The sequence below is a fragment of the Rana temporaria genome, chromosome 3, assembly GCF_905171775.1.
Source record: "Rana temporaria chromosome 3, aRanTem1.1, whole genome shotgun sequence".
Lineage (NCBI taxonomy): Eukaryota > Metazoa > Chordata > Amphibia > Anura > Ranidae > Rana > Rana temporaria.
The window spans coordinates 195,893,713-195,914,734 of NC_053491.1; the positions used below are offsets into that span (position 1 = coordinate 195,893,713).

At 44.2% G+C, this 21,022-nt stretch overlaps 1 protein-coding gene across 2 annotated transcripts in view; it reads right to left on the reverse strand.

The window, feature by feature from the left end:
* HELB (DNA helicase B) overlaps positions 1 to 20,535 on the reverse strand; it is a 44,985-nt gene extending 24,450 nt beyond the window's left edge. Inside the window, exons 1-4 of one of the 2 annotated variants that reach the window (XM_040344066.1) lie at positions 20,091 to 20,535; positions 9,985 to 10,320; positions 8,094 to 8,323; positions 3,833 to 4,675 (exon numbers count right to left, since the gene is read on the reverse strand). In XM_040344066.1, coding sequence (XP_040200000.1) covers positions 3,833 to 4,675; positions 8,094 to 8,323; positions 9,985 to 10,320; positions 20,091 to 20,301 — 1,620 coding nt within the window. In that variant the 5' untranslated portion in view covers positions 20,302 to 20,535. The remainder of the gene's footprint in view (positions 1 to 3,832; positions 4,676 to 8,093; positions 8,324 to 9,984; positions 10,321 to 20,090) is intronic. The other variant, XM_040344065.1, reaches the window with a different exon arrangement.
* Between the last annotated feature and the right edge of the window lie 487 nt (positions 20,536 to 21,022).

Here is a 21,022-nt window from a genome sequence, read left to right on the forward strand (position 1 = left end):
AAACACTTAGGGGACAGACCTAGACTTTTCGACCCTAACCCCCCTCCCTCCCAGGGAGGAGTTGACTCTGTTACTCTGTGGAGCAATGGCAGGCCGGACGGCTGACATGCTCCATGCTCGCGGGCAATTTCCCTCACCCCCCCCCTCTCTCTCTTCCTTTTTTCTTCCTTTTTTCCATGGCGCTGTCGGGACCCCAACTCCCGAGGCGGCAGCCTTTCTCTAATCTTCGAATGAGTGGCGGGAGGAGATACTCCCTGCCGCTTCTCTCTCTCCTCATTTTCCACTTCCTTGATATTGGAAAAAGGAGGGCGTGTCTGCGGATCTCTGACCTCACACCGCACTCCGCTAATGGACGTTCTTTTAGTGGCAGGATCATCAAGACGAGAGGTGGTAGGCTCGGTGCCACGAGCACGGAGCTGACGGACCACTGACTTTGCTATACCGCACTTTACTAGTTTATGCTTGAACGTGTGAAGATGTTAATGTTTATATGCTCTTGCTGTGATCCATGTGGACGCGCTCTTTGTTGTGAGTAAATAAAGAATTTTGAAAAAAAAAACTGCAACAATAAACAGCACCAGCCTAGGGCAGTATCCTTTGGTACCTTTCATTAGTAATAGAGCGTAATCTGAGGAAAAGGGCATATCCCTCGGAACGCATCAGCCTTCCAGACGTGTGCAGCTCCTCCTTGTGATGTGATGAGAGGATATGTAGGAGTTCTAACATTCTGTTCCTGGATTTGTTTTGAGGAGTTTATACATATGTTGGCTTGTGCATATATTATGCACTCTGATTTTATTAATAAAAGGGTACCAAAAGAATAATGCACTAGGCCGGGGCACCCTCTGTTTACTGTTAAAAGTGTTTTGTCTTTCCATTTTATACACTTGCAATGTGCTTTTGAACATGTTGGAAAATGAAATGTGACTTGCATTTCATAGACCTCTGCTTTTCTGAGACTGTCCATCCTCCACCCTCCTCTCCCTAAATAAGCTTTTATGTAACTGCTGATGAAGAAGAGAAGCAAAATGATAGTGTCACTTGGCTGAACCTGCTGGGGACTCTTGAGTCTGGTGGTTTTATTACCATTGTGTCAAAATCATTAATTGACATGCCATTATACTATAATGTTATTATGCGATTTATATTTAATAAATTCAATTATATTTTTTATAATAATGTGTTTATGTTATGCCATTATATATATGAGATGGCACAATGTTATTAGGATATTCTTTACTTCATACCCGGCAGCCACTCTATGTTCATGTTACCAATTCAGTCACATACTTCATACAAAGTCCCAAACTTTTTCCCCATGCGATTTGCAAACATTCGCCTAGGGGTGTCCAAACTTTTTTCAAAGAGGGCCAGATTTGATGAATTGAACATGCGTGAGGGTCGACCATTTTGCCTGACATTCTTTGAACCAATAAAATGCAGTCTAAGTGTGTTCGTCCGAGCACTAATACACTGCCCAACAAGAATTCTCCTGCCTGTGTGGCTGTGTGTGGTAAAGAGATGAGCTTGGCCGTGTTATTTGAATATACTGTATTTATCAGTGCAACACGCACCTTCACTTTAAGAGGAAAGTTTCGGGGAAAAAAAATATATTTTTTAAATAAAGAACTGAAGCAAAATAAGGGTCAGTGCCGTCTGCAGCCTCACCATTGCCATGAATGCAGCCTTACCATTGCCATCAGTGCAGCATAGGGGCCACAAAAGATATGTATATCCAAATTACCAAGGGGGCCACATTAAACCAGAATGAGGACCTGACTTTGGACATGCCTGTTCTAGGCGTTCGATGTCTTGGCCTCACACAAAGTCCCAAACCTCTTTCCTTTATCATTTATTCACTGGAGTCTTAAGCAGGATACACACTATACAACTATCTTTAAGTTTCACCTCATATTATATGGTTTTGGAAAAGCCTAAACACTTTCAATGTGTAAGTTATCAGGCAGGCCCTTGCTCTACACATAGATTTCCTTTTAGATTTGCACTCAACTAACAACAAAAAGTTGTATAGTGTGTATCCAGCTTTAAGTATCCCTTTCCCATCTTGGTCAGTTGACCAAACCCTTTGTCGTATTCCCCCATCATACCAAGTATATTCACATTCCAACAGAAAGTCAGGGACCTACTCATCACGAGCACAAGCATGAATTGAATTTCACCTCAAAGAATAAAAAAAGTGGTTGGAATACCCCTTTCCAAAAAAAAAAAAAAAAAGCCAGAAAGACGCCGAATGAAAAACGATTATAGCTTGCTTTTTTTATGGCAGCTCTTAGCTGCAGTTAGGAGCTTTTTTTCTGCTGGCAATTTTTTTTTCTGCTCTTAGAAGCTTAAGCTTTAAAAATGCCTCTACACTAAAATAGTGTGCATGGACACAAAGGATTACACTACTTGTTGCTTACTGGTGCTAGGAGCATTTTTGACGTACAAGACCTACAATTATAAGAACAGCAAAAAATCATCTTTCATTTGATACCAAAAGAATTCAGCACACATCAAGTAAAAACAAAACAAAAAAAAAAAGTCAGAAAGACGCCAAACATCTGTTATATGTAAAGTATCACAACACAAGCAACAACCCAAGAACAATTGCAATACTACCAGGGTAGCAACGGGCCCTGGTGTTCCATCACTGTTAGGGGTCCCTAAGACAGCAGGAAAGACTTTCGCTCCAATGCCTGATGTAGCAGTCGCAAGGAGGGTGAGCTCACCTCTCGCACAGCTAGTACACATAACCGCCACCTGACTTGGCCCATCCCATGCCGCTCACCCAATGCCAATAGTCTGACCACCTTCCATCGGTGTCCCCAGTGTCTCCTCCTGCACCACTGGAAAGTTGGTGGCAGGTATGCTGGTTCTCCTGCCATGTCACTTACCCCACATCCCAAGACTGTTTCTCCCGGTGCCAACAGCACCTGCCAGCAATGCTTCCCTGCACATTGCCACTCAAGAGAGGCAGAGCAGGGAGTGTCCTTGCCACTGTCTACTGGAGCCGTGTTGGCTGCTATGAGGAGGGGCAGTGAGCTTTAGCAAGGCTAGAGTGTGGAGCGATTAAGGTGGATGCGGATGGGTGGCAACGATGCTGGGCACTGGAGGGAGAGGTACTTATAGAAGGGAAAGGGAACTGACAAGTACTTAGATGAAAACTATAGATGGCTGGGTTCAGAGGTGAGAGTTGTGAATGGAGTGGGGTGCAGAGGTGAGAACTGTGGCTGGATGGGGATGGTTGCCAAGGTGAGAGCTGTGAATGGAGTGGGGTGCAAAGGTGAAAGCTGCGGACAGAGGTTGCCAGAGTGGGATGTGGGGGGCAGAGATGAGCTGTGGTGCTAAGCAAGCTTTGGCTGTACTTCTCCCTTAAAAGGCTAGTTTGTCAGCGGCCCACTTCATATACCACCTCTACCCTTCTAGTAAGCTGCTGAAACTATTCAACCAGCTTGACGGGTTGAATACCTGTTTCCCACTCATCACACACAGTGGTTTCTCCCTCCTGCTCATGCGTCTCCAAGAGGAAACCTGACAATCAATGCAACTAACCAGTCGAATACTTGCAGCTCATCCAAACTATTGTAATAAAATTTACATGGGCTGCGTAACGCACCACAACAGACAACAATTAATTATGCATGCATGCATCATTTTGGTTAGCGCAGTGTAGCGTATTACCACACGTTGTGATGTTCTGTAAGACAGGTGCCCTGGAAGGTGTGTTGAGGTGCCATTTACAAAGAATGCCACTGCATCTCATCCCATATGTAACGATGTTGCAGTAACACAATACCAAAAGCCCACTGTAATAGTAAGAATAAATCAGTACCTGGTGTAGAGTTGCAGCTGGAAGTTCAGTTTTCTTCCTGAGCAGAGAAGCTGCCTTTCCTGTGGGTGCGGTAAGTAGAACGCGATGAACGTCGCTGTGCTTACAGGAAGGGGTCATGGCATTAAAATCCCACTCTTCTGAAGCATCCATGTCATCTTCAAGGGCTTTGCAGGCCTTTTCAACTTCATCCTTTTCTTCCTGCATAACAGCTTTAAACACGCGACTTACAACCGTGGTCTTTCCACATCCACCTTTTCCACTTATAATGGTCACTGGGTTGGCCAGAATCATCCTAGCCGCTCTTTGCTGCTCAGCGTCCAGCTCCATTGGATGGTTCTCTTCTGTCATAAAGTCATTTATCTGTAAATTCCTAATCTGCTCGTCACTAAATTCATGTACAAGTGTCTGACTACCTAAACAGAACAGCTTTTCCTCTCTTTGAGAAGTATGGTCACCTCCAAGTACATCATTTCCTTCCACCTTTGGATTGAGGGCCTTTTTCATTACTAACTTAGTAATGAACTCTGCAATATCTACCTCATAGAAGTAATAATTATAAAGGAAAACTCGCTCCTGTTCAATCACCACAATTTTTTCTTCTTTGAGAAACCCGATGGCTTCCCAGGCGCTCTCAGCTGACATTTCGTTAGAGGCCGCTTTGGTGAGGGCAGATTGTTCCACGTAAGTGTCGCCCAGACTCATGCATTTCTTCTTCAGCTCATTGTAGACATAAAGTGCATTTAGCTGCAAGTCAGGGATCTTTCCCAAGAGGTTTGCATCACACTGTAGGAAGCTATCCAACGTTGCCTCACAGCCACACAGATGGAGCTGCCTATAAAGTAACTAAAACACAAAAAGAATGTGCATTTGATTAAACAGAATACTCGCCAACACAATTCTAGATGCTTCTAGTGAGGACTCATGATGTACATTTTATTTTGTTAGTTTCAGTTGGTTTTGCTTTTTCTCCAAAATGTACCAAATCATTAAAAAGTGTATAAGTACCTAAAATAAAATAAATAAAAAAAGTGCATCTCTACCCCATTTTTTTTTTTCAGTTGTGGATAGAATGGGAAAGAGTTAGACCCCCTGTAAAGTTTTTCCTGCTGTGTCCCTGTTGGGGAGTTTCAGTCTTTGTTTAATAAATGTTCATGATATTTATAGAAATGTAACAGGGCACTACATCTAACGGGATACATTTCCTTCCGTGACAAAACGTAAGAGCCATAACATACAGTAAAACCATGACGTGCATGAAGAATTCGATCAGTATTCTGATCGATACTGAATTAACCACTCCAGCTCCAGAAGGTTTACCCCCAGTTACGATGCTGGCGCCACAGACAGTAGGGGGAGACAAGTGGGGCTTCGTACGCACGCATCGCTGGACCCTGGGACAGTGAGCGTCCGATTAATTAAAGTCAGGAGCTACAGTTTGTGTATGCAAATATCTATTCCGCTACATATTTAGGGTAAAAAAAAAATTTAAATAAGCGTATATTGATTGGTTTGCATAAACGTGATAGCGTCTACAAAATTTGGGATATTTTTCTTTCAGCGGCTTATCGCGGGATTGCGGCAGACAAATCGGACACCATCTGACACTTTTTGTTGGACCTGTGACATTATTACAGTGATCAGTGCTATAAAAATAATATGCACTGTTACTGTACTAATGACACTGGCTGGGAAGGGGTTAATATAAGGGGCAAAGGTTTAACCGTGTCCCTAGGGAGCGATTACTAACATGTTCCAAAAGAGGAACTTATCTTTTAAGCCCCTTTCACATGAGCGATCTGACCATTTCTGCTGGTCAGTTTTTCAGGTAAACCTGATCCAAAGGTCCATTCACTCCTATGGACAAGCAGGTGTAGACAACAGACTTGTGTCCATTTACACCCACCTACCCCATTTTGCAGGGGCAACAATGGGGGTTTCTGCAGCTGTGTGGTGTGAGCGCCACATGAAATGGCCTGGAGGGCCAGATTTGGCCCTGGGGTCTTGTGTCCGACATGTGTTTACAGGTAACCACTTTAGATTAACACAGGAGGCCTCACTGTTGAAAACTAAAAAAAAAATGCCTGGCAATGAGGGGGCCTTGCAGGCTGATACACAAGTGGTTAACACAGTGCTTAGAAGACCATTTAAAGCGGCGTTCCACCGAAAAAAAAATTTTTTAAGTCAGCAGCTACAAATACATAGCTGCTGACTTTTAATATATGGACACTTACCTGTCCAGGGCGCCCGCAATTTCGGCACCCAAAGCCGATCTGTCCCACAGCTCTCGGGTGGAGGCGCCATCTTCTGTAAGGGAATCAGGAAGCGAAGCCTTGCGGCTTCACTTCCTGGTTCCCTACTGTGCATGCGCAAGTCGCGCTTCGAGATTTCACTGGTCCCTGTTGTCTTCTGGGACCTGTATGTCTCCCAGAAGACAGCAGGGGGGGTGGAGGAGGCACTGGATATGACGTAGGTTGCCGCGGTGACCTATGCCTGGCAGTGGGAGCAAATACCTGTATTACACAGGTATCTGCTCCCTCCTCCCCGCTGAAAGTGCCAAAATGTGACACCAGAGGGAGGGGGGCGGATTGCTTTCAGAAAGGCAGAAGATCAATTTTTGGGTGGAATTCCGCTTTAAAATGTCTTCCCCTCATATCCAATAAAATCTAATTTATTTATAGATATAGAACAAAATGTATTCTGCTACATTTCTTTGGTAAAAAAAAAAAAAAACAGTTTTTGGGGACACTATACTAGTGGAGACACTATATACGAGTAATGGCAGTGATTAGAGACTTATAGTGCGACTGTGAAAGTGGTGGGTAAACTAGCTAATTGACACTGGCTGGGAGAGGCGCTAATTGACTGAAACGGACGTCGCTATTGACACTAATACAGTGATCAGAGATTGTACTGTACTAATGGCACTGGCTGGGAAGGTGCTAACATCAAAGGGCAATAAAAAGGGGTTAAACGTGTGCTGCTTTTTCTAACAGATCTGTCAGAATTTTTTCCCCCTGACTCCGAGTTGATTTAAGGAAAAAAAAAAAAAAAAAGACAAATCACTGCATGTACAGAGCTCTGTGTGTTTATCAACACAAAACTCTGCTGTGATTGACCATAAATTAATGGCTGAAATCTGCTGACAAACTCTTGTCTAATCACAGCACAGGTCAGCAGGGGTTGCGCGCGCAGGCATCCCACCAAACCAGGAAGTACACCGCAACATACGGGTACATCGCTGTGCTGCCCGCTTGCACTATATCCTACTGTGAATGGGTGGCAAGTGATTACGGTAAAAAAAAGTCTAGGCTTTTGGAACCACTTTAAAGCCCCGTACACACACGACCGGACCTTTGTCCGACAAAAATCACATCGAAATTCCAACGGAGGAAAATATAACATGTTCTCTATCTAAACTTCGACGGAATTCATCGGAATTTCCGATGGAATTACTCCGATGGGGAATACACACGGTTGGAATTTCCGATGGAAAAAGTCAGATCGGAAATTCCGTGTTGCTAAAAGTTGCCTCTGTCCGTTTCTAAGGTGTGCCAGCTAGAACTATACAAAATAGAAGGTGTGTCGAACCAGGAATTTTCAAGAATATCAATTCGTAATTACACATATGAATGTCTGCTTTAGCATGGGAAACGTCTTTGTCCTACCATTTACAAACAAAGCCAACTCCTGCTTTGTAAATTTAAGAATTATTTATGTACTATACCTATATACCTGAACACAAAATACTACAAAAACAGAAGAAACACAAACCATTTACTACTAACGAAGTACAGACATAGGGATGCCCAAGCAGCCAAAAACTGGGCATGTTCACACTGACCATCCATTCACGGCTGGCTGACCACTGGATGCGAATGAATGGTATAATGCGATTCACAATACAATCTTGTCAACTAAAATTTAAAGCCCAACTCCAGCCAAAACATTTTTGAAACTATAAGAAAGGGGTAGAACCTCTGGCAGATTTGTATTGCTGATAGAAGTTTTTACCTCATTTTATGTCCTACTAATACCCCCAATCAGGTTATAAATTGCCCCTTAGGGAAAAACACAGCACTAAAATCTGAAAAAGAATTTGTAATTTTCTTATGTGTTTTTATGGTTATAAACAAGACTACTGGAGACGTTGCCTTATCTAGGAACAGGAGTACCACAAAAAAAAAATAAAGAAAGAAATTCACAAAAATGGTTTTGGCTACCGGAGGGCTTTACCGCACACAATTATCAGTAGGATACTTACTACACCAAAGCCAAATTTCCAAGGTGCAGTGTCCAGTATCTTTTCAAGTTCAAGTAGTAAATCAGTTGGCGGGTCAACGTCTGGTAAGATATCAGGTGATTTTTTGCTGGCCGGCAAAGGATCTTTAGCATCTAACTTTAGAAAGCCTCTCATTTTGTGTGGTAAAAGCTTGGGTAGATATCTCAGCACCAGTGGGATTTGCAGTGCTTTCAATACAAAGCTACAGCACGCTGAACAAAATAAGAAATGAAAAGTTAAAATGTTCCACCAAGCGACAGGAAGCAAATTCATTTCTACCTACTATAGATTTAAAGCTAGCTATAGACAGGCAGATATCTCCACAAGGGTAGAGAAGAAGACATCCCCTCCACTCTTTGAAACACTGGGACTCACAAAATTTGTTTGGCTTTCCTGAAGGATAAAAGTGGCACATGTGTGGTTTAGAGGGGGATGCCAAAAAGGTCAGTCTGATGGGAGCTGCGGTGGCTCAATGCGATTGGCACTGCGCTGACAAGCCATTCACCTCTGCAGCTAGGGGTTCGGATCCCGGTCTCGGCTACATGTGAATTGAGTTTGGTGGTCTCAGCCCTGCTCCCGGTGGGTGTGCTATGCGAGGTAAGCCTGCGCTTAGTACGCCCACCCCCCTCCCACAAAAACCACCACACTTACACGCACTCGAAATTGGGTTAACATGCACGCACTTTGACCACGCGGTCTCTAAAAAAGAGAGGTGAAGGACTAACAGGGCTGGTTGAGCGGGCAAATCCTCTCACTCCCTTATAGGGAGTCCCTCTGCCCCGTTGGGCTTCAAAGCGGAGCAGGTAGAGCAGGCTGTGCGGGAGGACCCCCTCACACCCACCATTGCCACCCGGGGCATGGAGAAAGGTGGCAGATTGCCTCTGGGGGAGGCCTGCCTACTCCCAACTCCTGCAGTCCGGCTCCTCTCTCGAGTACACGCACAAAAATACACTTTAAAAAAAAAAAAAAGTCAGTCTTTTCAATAAAAAATAAATAAAAAGGACTGTGAACTCAGTTGTAAAAGTAGTAGTAGTAAAGTCACCATCTTAACTTGTACCCGCAGGTAAGCTTACAATCATGCTTACCTGTAGGTACAATATTTCCTAATCATACACCGTTTAGGAGATACCCCCTTTAGAAATTGTCAATCACGTCATCCACGCATGCACGGTGATGCTCTGCATTCAGGGGGCAGGTTGGCGGGAGTGATGTCATTGTAGCCCTGGTCATTTAAACAGCCCTTGAACCCAAAAGGAAGACATGGTGAGGATGGAAGCATGGGGGGAGCCATGACGGTGCAGAAATCCAGCTCACCCTCAAGGGTGTTCTATAAGATTGAGAAATGTGGACTGTGCATGTTTAGCCCCATCAGGTTCATGCGTCATACGGACCTGACAGTGGGAGGTTTCAAACACAATCTGGTGGCTACAGCCATCGGGATTGTGTCTAAAACTGACAGGCAGACTCCTGCCCCACCATGTTTTCCAGGCACGTGCAGTGCGGTGTAATTTTGGTCAGCTTGGTCACCTATTGAAGCCTATTATTGCCTCTGGCTCTAATCAGGTGCTTAAAAAAAAAAAAAAAATTGGATGGGCCACCACTGAACCCCTGTATATCCTGTAGGCACCACTGAACCCCTGTATATCTTGTAGGCGTCTCTTCTGGATCTAAAGAGCATCTCACAATTCAATTTCCTTTCACCGACAGCAAGAAAAAAAGCAAGAAAAAGTCAGCAACCTGTAGACATTTGGAGACACAATAATGGGATGGCTCCTGAGATTTCATTAGCCCCGTTTTACATACATATTTCATGCATCAGCCCTCAAAAAGCTTTCAAATCATATAATGTAGGAAAATAGAATGGTTCACATACCTGAATTACTCAAATAACACACAATATCTTTCTGGTGATTTTCCTTAAACTCCTCTGCCAGATTTAAAAGTCGGCTGAAAGTAACAGGAGGGTAATATTTCACCCAGGTCATAAAAGACGTTATGAAATCTTCATGCACTTTACATTCATTAAGAAACAGTGACAACATGGATTCCTTTCCAAGGATGTCATCTTCCAGTTTGTATGATGGGAATCCTTTGACAAAATACTGAGAATGGCCTTGTTTCACATCCACAGTTACGGACCACCACGGATCAGTCAGTGGAAAGAATCCAGTCACTATATATTCCTTGGAGTCTTCAGTTAAAATTTTTACTAAAATTAAAGACAGATACAAAAAAAAAAAAAAAAAAGTTACACTCAAAAACGCAAAGATGCCACAGGGAGGGCTACCTGTGTATCAAAAACACAAAAGTAAATAGACGTCAAAACTTAATTAGTAATAAAGTTAAACATTTTGAGAAGTACGATATTGTATTAAATGTATTCTCATTTGATACTGATAAACTCATTTAATAATTACAGACAAAAATGTAACTAAAGTTCTGCTTTCTTTCTGCTGAAGAAGAGACGGGCAATGTCGCTTCTGCAATAATAAAATACCTACCTGCCTGCTTTCAGTCTTCTTTGCAATGCAGCTTACATTCTGGCATAGTGCCCAGGGCCGTCTTTAGTGCAGGGCAAACAGGGCACCTGCCCTGGGCCCAATCTATGTTGGGGGGCCTGCACTACCCGCAAATTAGGGCCCCGATGGCGGCTTTGCAGAGCACACTGAGGACACTGCAGGCTTTATTCCCGAGCTAGCAAGCAGAGAGGGGGTGGGGCCGGGAGCTCCACCCCATGCAGCCTGTATGCTCGGAAAACAGAGCAGCTGTAGTGAGAGCGGTGATTGAAGGGGAGCATCAGTGGAGCTCCCAGCCCCCCTCTATACTGGCTGGGGAATACAGAGGTCTGGGGGCGAGGCCGGGAGCTCCACTGACGCTCTAACCCTGCCCCATTCAGCCTGTATGCTCAGGATGGAGCAGTTGTAAGAGCAGGGAGCGGATGCCCCGCCCACGGACCTCTGTATGTATGTAGAGAGCTCGGCTGGCCAGGAATGTTCTTACACCCATAAAATGCCTGACTGCTGAAACCCTGAGCTGTGTTATTCAACTGTAATGCTGTGCAATGCTGAAAGTTCCCTGACCCTCTCCTGCAGCATGTCCGTGCGCAGTCTCTGACCCTCTCCTGCAGCATGTCCGTGCGCAGTCTCTGACCCTCTCCTGCAGCATGTCCGTGCGCAGTCTCTGACCCTCTCCTGCAGCATGTCCATTAATGTGCCGCTTTACTTGCTCAATTATTTGGGATTTCTCCACTGCTCAGTGAGTGGTAATGATGTGCATTAACATGTAGCAACCAATCAGTGAACAGTAGTGATCTGCTGTAATCTCTAGCAACCAATCAGTGAGCGCTAATAATGTGCAGTAACCTCTAGAAATCAGCCAGTGAGCAGTAAGGATAGGCTGTAACCTCTGGCAACCAATTGCAATCACTGTGTGATCTGCTGCAGTAAACCAATTTTGACTCTACCTGCGTGGGGGCGTGCATTGCGGCGATCGTTGTTGCAGGGTGTCAGTCTGACACCCCGCAACACCGATCAAGGTAAAGAGTCTCTCACGGAGACTCTTTACCACGTGATCAGCCGTGTCCAATTACGGCTGATCACGATGTTAACAGGAAAAGCCGGTAATCGGCTTTTTCTCACTCGCGTCTGTGAGACGCGAGTAGAGGAGAGCCGATCGGCTGCTCCTGTGACAGGGAGGGGGGGGGGGGGGTTGTGCTGATCGATTCTCAGCACAGCCCTGCCGAGGATGCCCACTGGACCACCAGGGATGCCCACTGGACTACCAGGGATGCAAAAAAAAAAAAAAAAAAAGTATGCCACCCTAGACCAGGGTTTCTCAACTCCAGTCCTCAAGGCGCCCCAACAGGTCATGTTTTCAGGTTTTCCCTCAGATGAAATGGCTGTGGTAATTACTAGGGCAGTGAAACTGATCAAATAACCTGTGAAAAATGGAAAGCCTGAAAACATGACCTGTTGGGGCGCCTTGGAGGACTGGAGTTGAGAAACACTGCCCTAGACCACCAGGGATGACAATGACACAAAAAATGGATGCCAATCAGTGCCGCAATGGATGCCAATCAGTGTCCACAATGGGCATCACTGATTGGCAGGCACTGATTGGCATCCATTAGTACAACGCATACGATAGTGCCCATCTATGCCCATCCGTGCCACCTATCAGTGCCCATCTGTGCCGCCTATCCGTGCCACCTCATCGGTGCCCATCCGTGCCGCCTCATCGGTGCAGTACCATCAGTGAAGGAGAAAACGTACTTATTTACAATGTTTTATAACAAACAAAAAAAACGTTTTTTCTCTACATTTTCGGTAATTTTTTTTTTTTTTTTTTTTTTTTGCAGAAAATAAATATCCCAGAGGTGATCAAATACCACCAAAAGAAAAGCTCTATTTGTTGGTACAAAATGATAAAAATGTAGTTTGGGTACAGTAGCATGACCGCGCAATTGTCATTCAAAGTGCAACAGCGCTGAAAGCTAAAAATTGGTCTGGGCGGGAAGGGGTATAAGTGCCCTGTATGGAAGTGGTTAAGCAGCACATGTATGTGTACATTATGTTTTAATCTTATTTTTCTGAGACCCACTTTAACCAATTCAATAAAAGAATGTTAAATATTTTATGGTATACGACTAGTTATTCCAAAGGGAGGTTTTCAGCACCTTAAGACCCCATTCATACTGACGAGTTGTTCAGGCGGTACAGAGCTAAAAATAGCGCTGCTATACCGCCTGAAAAACTCCTGGCCAGCAACCTCAATGTGAAAGCCAGAGGGCTTTCACACTGAGGCGATGCGCTGGCAGGAGATAAAAAAAATCTTCTGCAAGCAGCATCTTTGGAGCGGTATGTATACCGCTCCTTCCCATTTAAAACAATGGGAAACCGCGGTAATACCGCCCTCAATGCGTCTCTGCAGAGGCGCATTGCGGGCGGTATTAACCCTTTATCGCCCACTAGCGGGGGTTAATATCGCACCACTAGCGGCCGAATCCCGCTGCAATTCCGACGGTATAGCGCCGCTATTTTTTAGCGGCGCTATACCGCCACCGCGCCTCCCGCCCCAGTGTGAAAGGGGCCTTAAAGTCACAACATTTTTCCTCTTTCTGCATACTTCTACCCCAGAATGTGGTGCCGTGTTTCAACGGGATATAGAAAAACTCACAACATGAAATTCGATTTTTTTTTTTAAACAGTTAGCCCCCTATCTACGAACTTACAAGTTGCGAACTTTCAAAGATATGAACGTGTGTCCAATTGTGTGAGTTAGTTTACATTTCTGGCGATTGTGGTTCTGTGTACTTTACTGTATCTATATTTAAACCTTTTTTCCCCCCAATGTACCATTTACCGGCATATAAAACGACCTTTTGTACTTAAAAATATCCCCCAAAAATCGGGGGTCGTCTTATACGCCGGAACCTGTATGCAGAGTTAGACTGCGGGCATCCATTGTTCAAAAGCCACGCCTCCTCCTCGTCCTGTTCCGTGATAGGCGGAACACTCAGTTTCCCAGCAGAGCCTGTGTTCAGTGTTCCGCCTATCATGGACGTCCTCAGACGAGAGGACGTCCGTGATAGGAGGAACACTGTGAAAACAAAAAGTGTAGCGCTAATTAAGTTAGGTTGGCATAAAACTTCAAATTACAAATATGACAATAAAAGTGAAGTAAAAATGTCCACATAAATAAATGTCCATATGTGAAAAACACGAATAGTGTAAAAATACAAATCCGACTATAGAATAGTCCAGCAATAATATTGGTGAATTCCAAAGCCTCGTGATAACTTCAAAGAGGTGCTAGAGTTGAAGGAGCGTTAAACTGAATTAACGTAAAGAGAAACCACCACCGATAGGTAAGGGGCTTACCAGAGAGTTTGAACCCAGAAGAACCTACGTTCAGATGGGTCAAACAGAGCTTTGTGTGGTAAAACCACGATGGAACCTGGGCAATCCTGTATGTGTCTCCAATGGCTGTAGCAAGAGTGACCAAACGGCAGTGGAATGGAGTATACCACAGACGAAGATAGCTGGTTACCCGATGGTCTCACAGGACATGATGGTCCAAAAAAATCCCGGATGTGGATGGAAGGGTGTGTACCATAGATTAGGAAGAAAAAAACATCCACATAGCATAAATCTTTGTTGAATGTTAAAAATTTTATGTAGCAAGAACACTTACATTTAGATGGATGTACAAGCGCTTTGTGCAAAGTAGTCTCAAGGACATCATGGGGTATCCCTCCACTGCAGCTCCCCTCATGTATTGCAGGGGTTGACAAATTTGCTTGGAATGTAGGAGCCAGCTAAAAAAGTTAGGAGCCAGAAAATGCGCCCCGTCCCGAAGAGCTTGCGCGCAGAAGCGAACACATACGTGAGCAGCGACCGCATATGTAAACGGTGTTCAAACCACACATGTGAGGTATCGCCGCGATTGGTAGAGCGAGAGCAATAATTCTAGCCCTAGACCTCTTCTGTAACTCAAAACATGCAACCTGTAGAGTTTTTTTAAACGTCGCCTATGGAGATTTTAAAGGGTAAAAGTTTGTCGCCATTCCATGAGCGGACGTAATTTTGAAGCATGACATGTTGGGTATCAATTTACTCGGCGTAACATTATCCTTTATAATATTAAAAAAAAAATGGGGATAACTTTACTGTTGTCTTATTTTTTAATTAAAAAAAAAGTGTAATTTTTTCCCAAAAGAAGTGCGCTTGTAAGACCGCTGCGCAAATACGGCGTGACAAAAAGTATTGCAACGATCACCATTTTATTCTCTAGGGTGTTAGGATAAAAAATATATATAATGTTTGGGGGTTCTAATTAGAGGGAAGAAGATGGCAGTGAAAATAGAGAAAAATTACATTAGAATTGCTGTTTAACTTGTAATGCTTAACTTGTAATACAAACGGCCACCACCAGATGGCGCCAGCTTACACATCTGGTGGTAATAACTTGTAATACCAACGGCTCACCACCAGATGGCATCAGCTCACAAGCTTCCAAGCCAAGTCGCCAGGACCCTATTCCTAGTCGCCATGGCGACCGGGATTTGTCGAGCCCTGTTATAGATAATATGGCCCCTGTTATGGGAGACAAGCCTCCAGAACACTGCCTGTGTAAAATGACATTACTTCCTGGTTTGATCCAAGACGACCGACCGGCTTGCACTCCACGCCTCATTCTGGATGCCTGTAAGGAGGCCAAGCCTCGTTTTGGTGTCAGTTATACAATACTTCCTATATCCTCAAAGATGGCAAAATGGCATGCATTCCACGCCTCTATCTGGACACCTGTGAGGAAACCAAGCCTCGTTTTAGTCATGCAAATCACATGACCCGCTGTTCTAGGAAGTATAATGACTACCCTTCGTACATCCAAGATGTTAGAGATATATGGCCATAATACTGATCTACATATATCATAAACATAAACTGAATAAAATGGGCAGCGATATATAAAAGCACTGAGAAATCTAATAAAATTGTGTTATGTATAAAAATTTCTGTTTAAAGATACTAAATTAAAAACATCACGAATGTGAATGTTTAAAAACACTGATGAAAATAATAATAATGGAAAATAAGAGTGTTTAGCAATAGATCAACAATAGATAACAACCACACATGCAGGTGCAAGTCCTCGCATACGTGGATGTGAACATGTGGAATTGGCCATATTCCTTTGCTATAATGTGTATATAAATGTGTGCGACCAAAGTTAAAAAGAAGACGAAAAATAAAGAAGAAAAATAAGTGAATAAGTCAAACAAGAACACCTTGAGCACACAAAAAAAATGTCCAATGGACTTTAGGATTTATTAATAAATGAGTTGATGTCCCACTCCACGTTCAAGCCTAGCGGTGTGTGGGACCGCAACTCATATCCAGAAAGTCTTAAGTTGAGACACGCCCCTAATCATGGCTCCACCCCTCCATGGTGGGATGAACAGGAGGAACACTGAACACAGGCTCTGCTGGGAAACTGAGTGTTCCGCCTATCACGGAACAGGACGAGAAGGCGACGCGGCTTTTAAACAATGAACACCCGAAGTCTGACTCTGCATACAGGGATAAGGTATGGAGATCGGCACAGTGAGGCGAGTCAGAAGGGTGTCGTCCTATAAGGTGAGTATATCCCAAAACCAACCTTTTAGCTGGAAAATTAGGGGGTCGTCCTATACGCCGGCAAATACGGTAAGTGAAATGTGTTATAAACCTATTACAGTAATTTATTGGGCCAATTGTGTTGGTTGGGTACCTAGGCTAACTTTGTCGGACTTACAAAAATAAAAAAAAAATTTAACATGCTCTTGGTGCAGCATCTTAAAGCGGGAGTTCACCCGACAAAATTTTTTTTTACATTAGATTGAGGCTCATTTTGGGAAGCAGAATCTGGGTTTTTTTTTTTTTTTAAATCGAAGCAGTACTTACCGTTTTAGAGATAGATCTTCTCCGCCGTTTCCGGGTATGGTCTTCGGGACTGGGCGTTCCTATTTGATTGACAGGCTTCCGACGGTCGCATACATCGCGTCACGAGTAGCCGAACGTCGGTGCGGCTCTATACGGCGCCTGCGCACCGACGTTCGGCTACTTTCGGAAAATTGTGACACGCTGTATGCGACCGTCGGAAGCCTGTCGGAAGCCTTTCAATCAAATAGGAACGCCCAGTCCCGCAGCCCATACCCAGAAGCTGCGGAGAAGATCGCTCTCTAAAAAGGTATGTACTGCTTCGATTTAAAAAAAAAAACACCCGATTCTGCTTCCCAAAATGAGCCTCAATCTAATGTTAAAAATTTAGTTTTTGGGTGAACCTCCACTTTAAGGATGCCATTTTAAAGAGTGACATTTTGCTATAAACTTTATGGGCAAATATAATGGGGTAAAAAAAAAAAAAAATTGGCCCTTTATAGTACAAAAAGAGCAAATCGCTACTGTAAATATTACTTTCACTGTCCCAGACCACTGTGCTGCTAGAGGGCAGCACAGTGGTCTAGTGAGTAGCACTTTCGCCTAGCAGCAAAAGGGTCGCTGGTTCGAATCCAGACCACGACACCATCTGCCTGGAGTTTGCATGTTCTCCCTGTGTCTTCATGGGTTTCCTCCGGGCACTCCGGTTTCCTCCCACACTCCAAAGACATGCTGGTAGGTAAATTGGATCTTGTCCAAAATTGGCCCAATTATATATATATAAAATTGTGTGTCCCTAGCGTGTCGAGATCCTACGGGGTAAAATGACCGCACCAGCCAAGCAGAAACTGGCTGGAAAAGCGCCCAGAGGCGATTCAGTTCGCATGTGTAGCGCTATACAAGTCATTCATTCATTCACTCACAGTAAAAAATGAACCCCTTAGCGAGTATTTGCTCTTTTTGAACTAATTTTAGTTTTTTTAACCCCATTATGTTACTAAACATCTGAGGCCTGGGTCACACCTCTGTGTTTTTTTGGGTTCAATATACTTCAATGGAGAAGCTGCAGAAAAGCATGTAATGTGTTTTTGTGGCAATTCGTGTTTATTAATCTGCCCAACAACAAATTGGCCGAAAAAAAAAAAATGCAAATCAACACAAAATTACTTTTTTTTTTTTTTTTTTAAACATTATTAACCGATTAATTGAAACAATAATCAGCCAACTAATCGATCATGAAAATAATCGTTAATTGCACCCTTAATTAATTAACATACAGTGTCAACAGCAATAAAACATGATTCTATATTTCTGAATAAGTTCAGTATATTACATAAAATGTATTGAATTGTAAATTGTCTATTGTCTACAGAAATAACCATAAAATCATGTATAACTTGTATCGGTCATCATACCGATTTGCTATTCATGTCGGATGCAGTTATAAGAGGAATTCCTGAACAAGGCGCAAGCAAGAATACAGGATGGAAACCTGAAAATATTTAAAAACAGTTTCCAGGAACACATTAAAGCGGAACTGACGTCATGTTTTGAGAAAATGCCGGAGGGCAGCTTTGACGGACAGAAAAGTCTCTGTAGGTCTCCTCTGTCATTCATGCTTCTCCATGCCTGTCAGTGTTTTGTTCTTCTAATTATACACTGGGCTGTGCATGTGCAGCTCGCTTTATATTCTCAGCTTGATTCCATGTTGGGACAAAGTAACTCCTGTGAGCATGCTTTATGTTAACCCAGCCAAGCAAGATGCCTTAAAGTTTTAGTTCACCTTTTTAGAAAAAAAAGAAAACTAACATGGTACACCCACCCCAACAGCCCCTACCAGTCCCCACCGTACTTATCCCTGTGAATGTACCATAATTCAGAAGGCGGCTGCAGGACCATTCACAAAGCGCCGCACAGTGGGAATCCAGATGCGAAACCACAGAGATCACAGGTGGCTTCCCACACTAAAGATGTGGGCACTGGGGACCCAAAGATAGGTGAAGATGCAGCTCTGGTGGGGACAACTCCTGGATTCTTGGACAGGTGAGTTATATTTAAAGTCAGCAGCTACAGGATTTATAGTTGCCGACTTACCGGATTTTAGCTCCATACGACGCACCTAGGTTTTAGAGAAGGAAAACAAGAAAAAAAAAAAGATTCTGAACCAAACGGTGTACTAAAAAATTTACCAGTGCCAATGAAATGTTGCCTGACCACACAGAGCTCTGTCACGGATTTGAATATCCTGGCGCCGACTGTAACAAAGTCCTGCCTCCTATGATACCCATCACACCGATTCAATGTATCATTGGATCAGTGTTCCATCTATCTAGGAGGCGGGACTTTGTTACAGTCCTCCACCCCGCACAAACTGGCATTCCCTGGCGAGGACGTCATCACATCCGCCGGTCACTCAGGTATAAAACAGAGCAGCCATACTTCATTCCACCGCTCTGGCTGCTTTGTCTTCTGTCTGTGGCTGAGTTACAGATCTAGCTAGGTGATCGCCTGGCACTCACAGGAAACATGGGAAGTCTGTCCCCCTCTCTACCGGCCCAATTTTGTAACATGGTGGCGACAGGGGGGTTGGAGGCCTGGTCAATATCCGCTCCATAGGACGCACAGACTTTGCCCCCCATATGGTAATTTTGTGTTTCTAGGGTGAAGATCCTCTTCAAATTTTCACAAAACTTAGGCTTTGCAACATAAAACGTTACACCCCGGGTGGGAGGGCAACACGGAAAACGTTACACCCCGGGTGGGAGGGCAACACGGAAAACGTTACACCCCGGGTGGGAGGGCAACACGGAAAACGTTACACCCCGGGCGGGAGGGCAACACGGAAAACGTTACACCCCGGGTGGGAGGGCAACACGGAAAACGTTACACCCCGGGTGGGAGGGCAACACGGAAAACGTTACACCCCGGGTGGGAGGGCAACACGGAAAACGTTACACCCCGGGTGGGAGGGCAACACGGAAAACGTTACACCCCGGGTGGGAGGGCAACACGGAAAACGTTACACCCCAGGTGTGAGGGTAATACATAAAATGTTACACCCCAGGTGTGAACGTAATACATAAGATGTTGCTATGAAGCGCATGTGCCCCTCCAGTGACGTGGGCAGGGTTCCTCTCCCCCACACCTGCTGTCACATTTAAAATGGCTCAGCCTGCATCTTTCATTTACAGCGATCTGTAAATGAATGAACTACAAGACTGCTCTGCCATCTTGTCAGATGGACTTGTAGTTCTCAGTGGGTTGATCAGCGCCCTCATAGTCCATTGATACTTGCGGCTCTGAAACTGACAGCCTGTACCCAGACACAGGCAGAGAGCTGGAGAGAGAGTCTGCAGGAGCATGACATTGTACCTGTTACCAATCATCATGGCTGCAGGCTCTGGCGAACAAAATTATAATAAATGCAAATAAAAATCATGTGCATTTAAAATGTTTAAAGAAAGGTGGGCAAGTCTGGGGACAAGTAAATAGCAGGACACGTGTGTGCAGAGATGATCCTTTATATGGGGGAGGGGGTCCATGTGACAGCTCTGTTTACCTCTGGTGTTCTGTGGTGAGAAGGAAGGGATCTGTAAGGCTCCTTCTTCGATCTCCTCTGCATCCAGGAACTCGGGATCCGATCGATCTCCTGTCTCCGCATCTTCGTCCCCGTCACTCTCCCCAGCTTCCTTCTTCACTGGCAATAAACGTCCCTTAAGTTTAATCAACCCCGCTCCCCCACACCGACCTCTCACCCGCAGGTTGCTCATTTCTAGTTCCAAATAGCCGCACTTGTGCCGTACACATCACCAGAGCGCGCCGTGCTGCTAACATCCAAACAGCGGAAGTGTCGCCGAGGAGGCGGCGGTCGGCCATGTTTATGGTTGGGAAAACTCTGGTTGACATTTTTTTTTTAGAAATCTCTCATACGTTGGTCTAAATTAGAAGTCAATTGAAGATCTGAAGCAGTCTGAGCTGGAAAACTTTTACATTTTGGTTGGATTGATCTGAGCACCGATAGATTCCATGCTCTAGTCTAAACTATAACTATAAAGACTCATTTGTACTGCCCCATCATGCCTTCACCACCTATGATTGTCTTTCAGCTTTAATAGCTTGCTGGCAGGCTGCAGGTTCCGAATTGTGTCCAAATGCACCTAAGCTCATCCTTAACCACTTACCCCCCGGACCATATTGCTGCCCAAAGACCAGAGTACTTTTTGCGATTCGGGACTGCGTCGCTTTAACAGACAATTGCGCGGTCGTGCGACGTGGCTCCCAAACAAAATTGGCGTCCTTTTTTCCCACAAATAGAGCTTTCTTTTGGTGGTATTTGATCACCTCTGCGTTTTTTATTTTTTGCGCTATAAACAAAAATAGAACGACAATTTTGAAAAAAATGAATATTTTTTACTTTTTGCTGTAATAAATATCCCCCAAAAATATATAAAAAAACATTTTTTTTCCTCAGTTTAGGCCGATACGTATTCT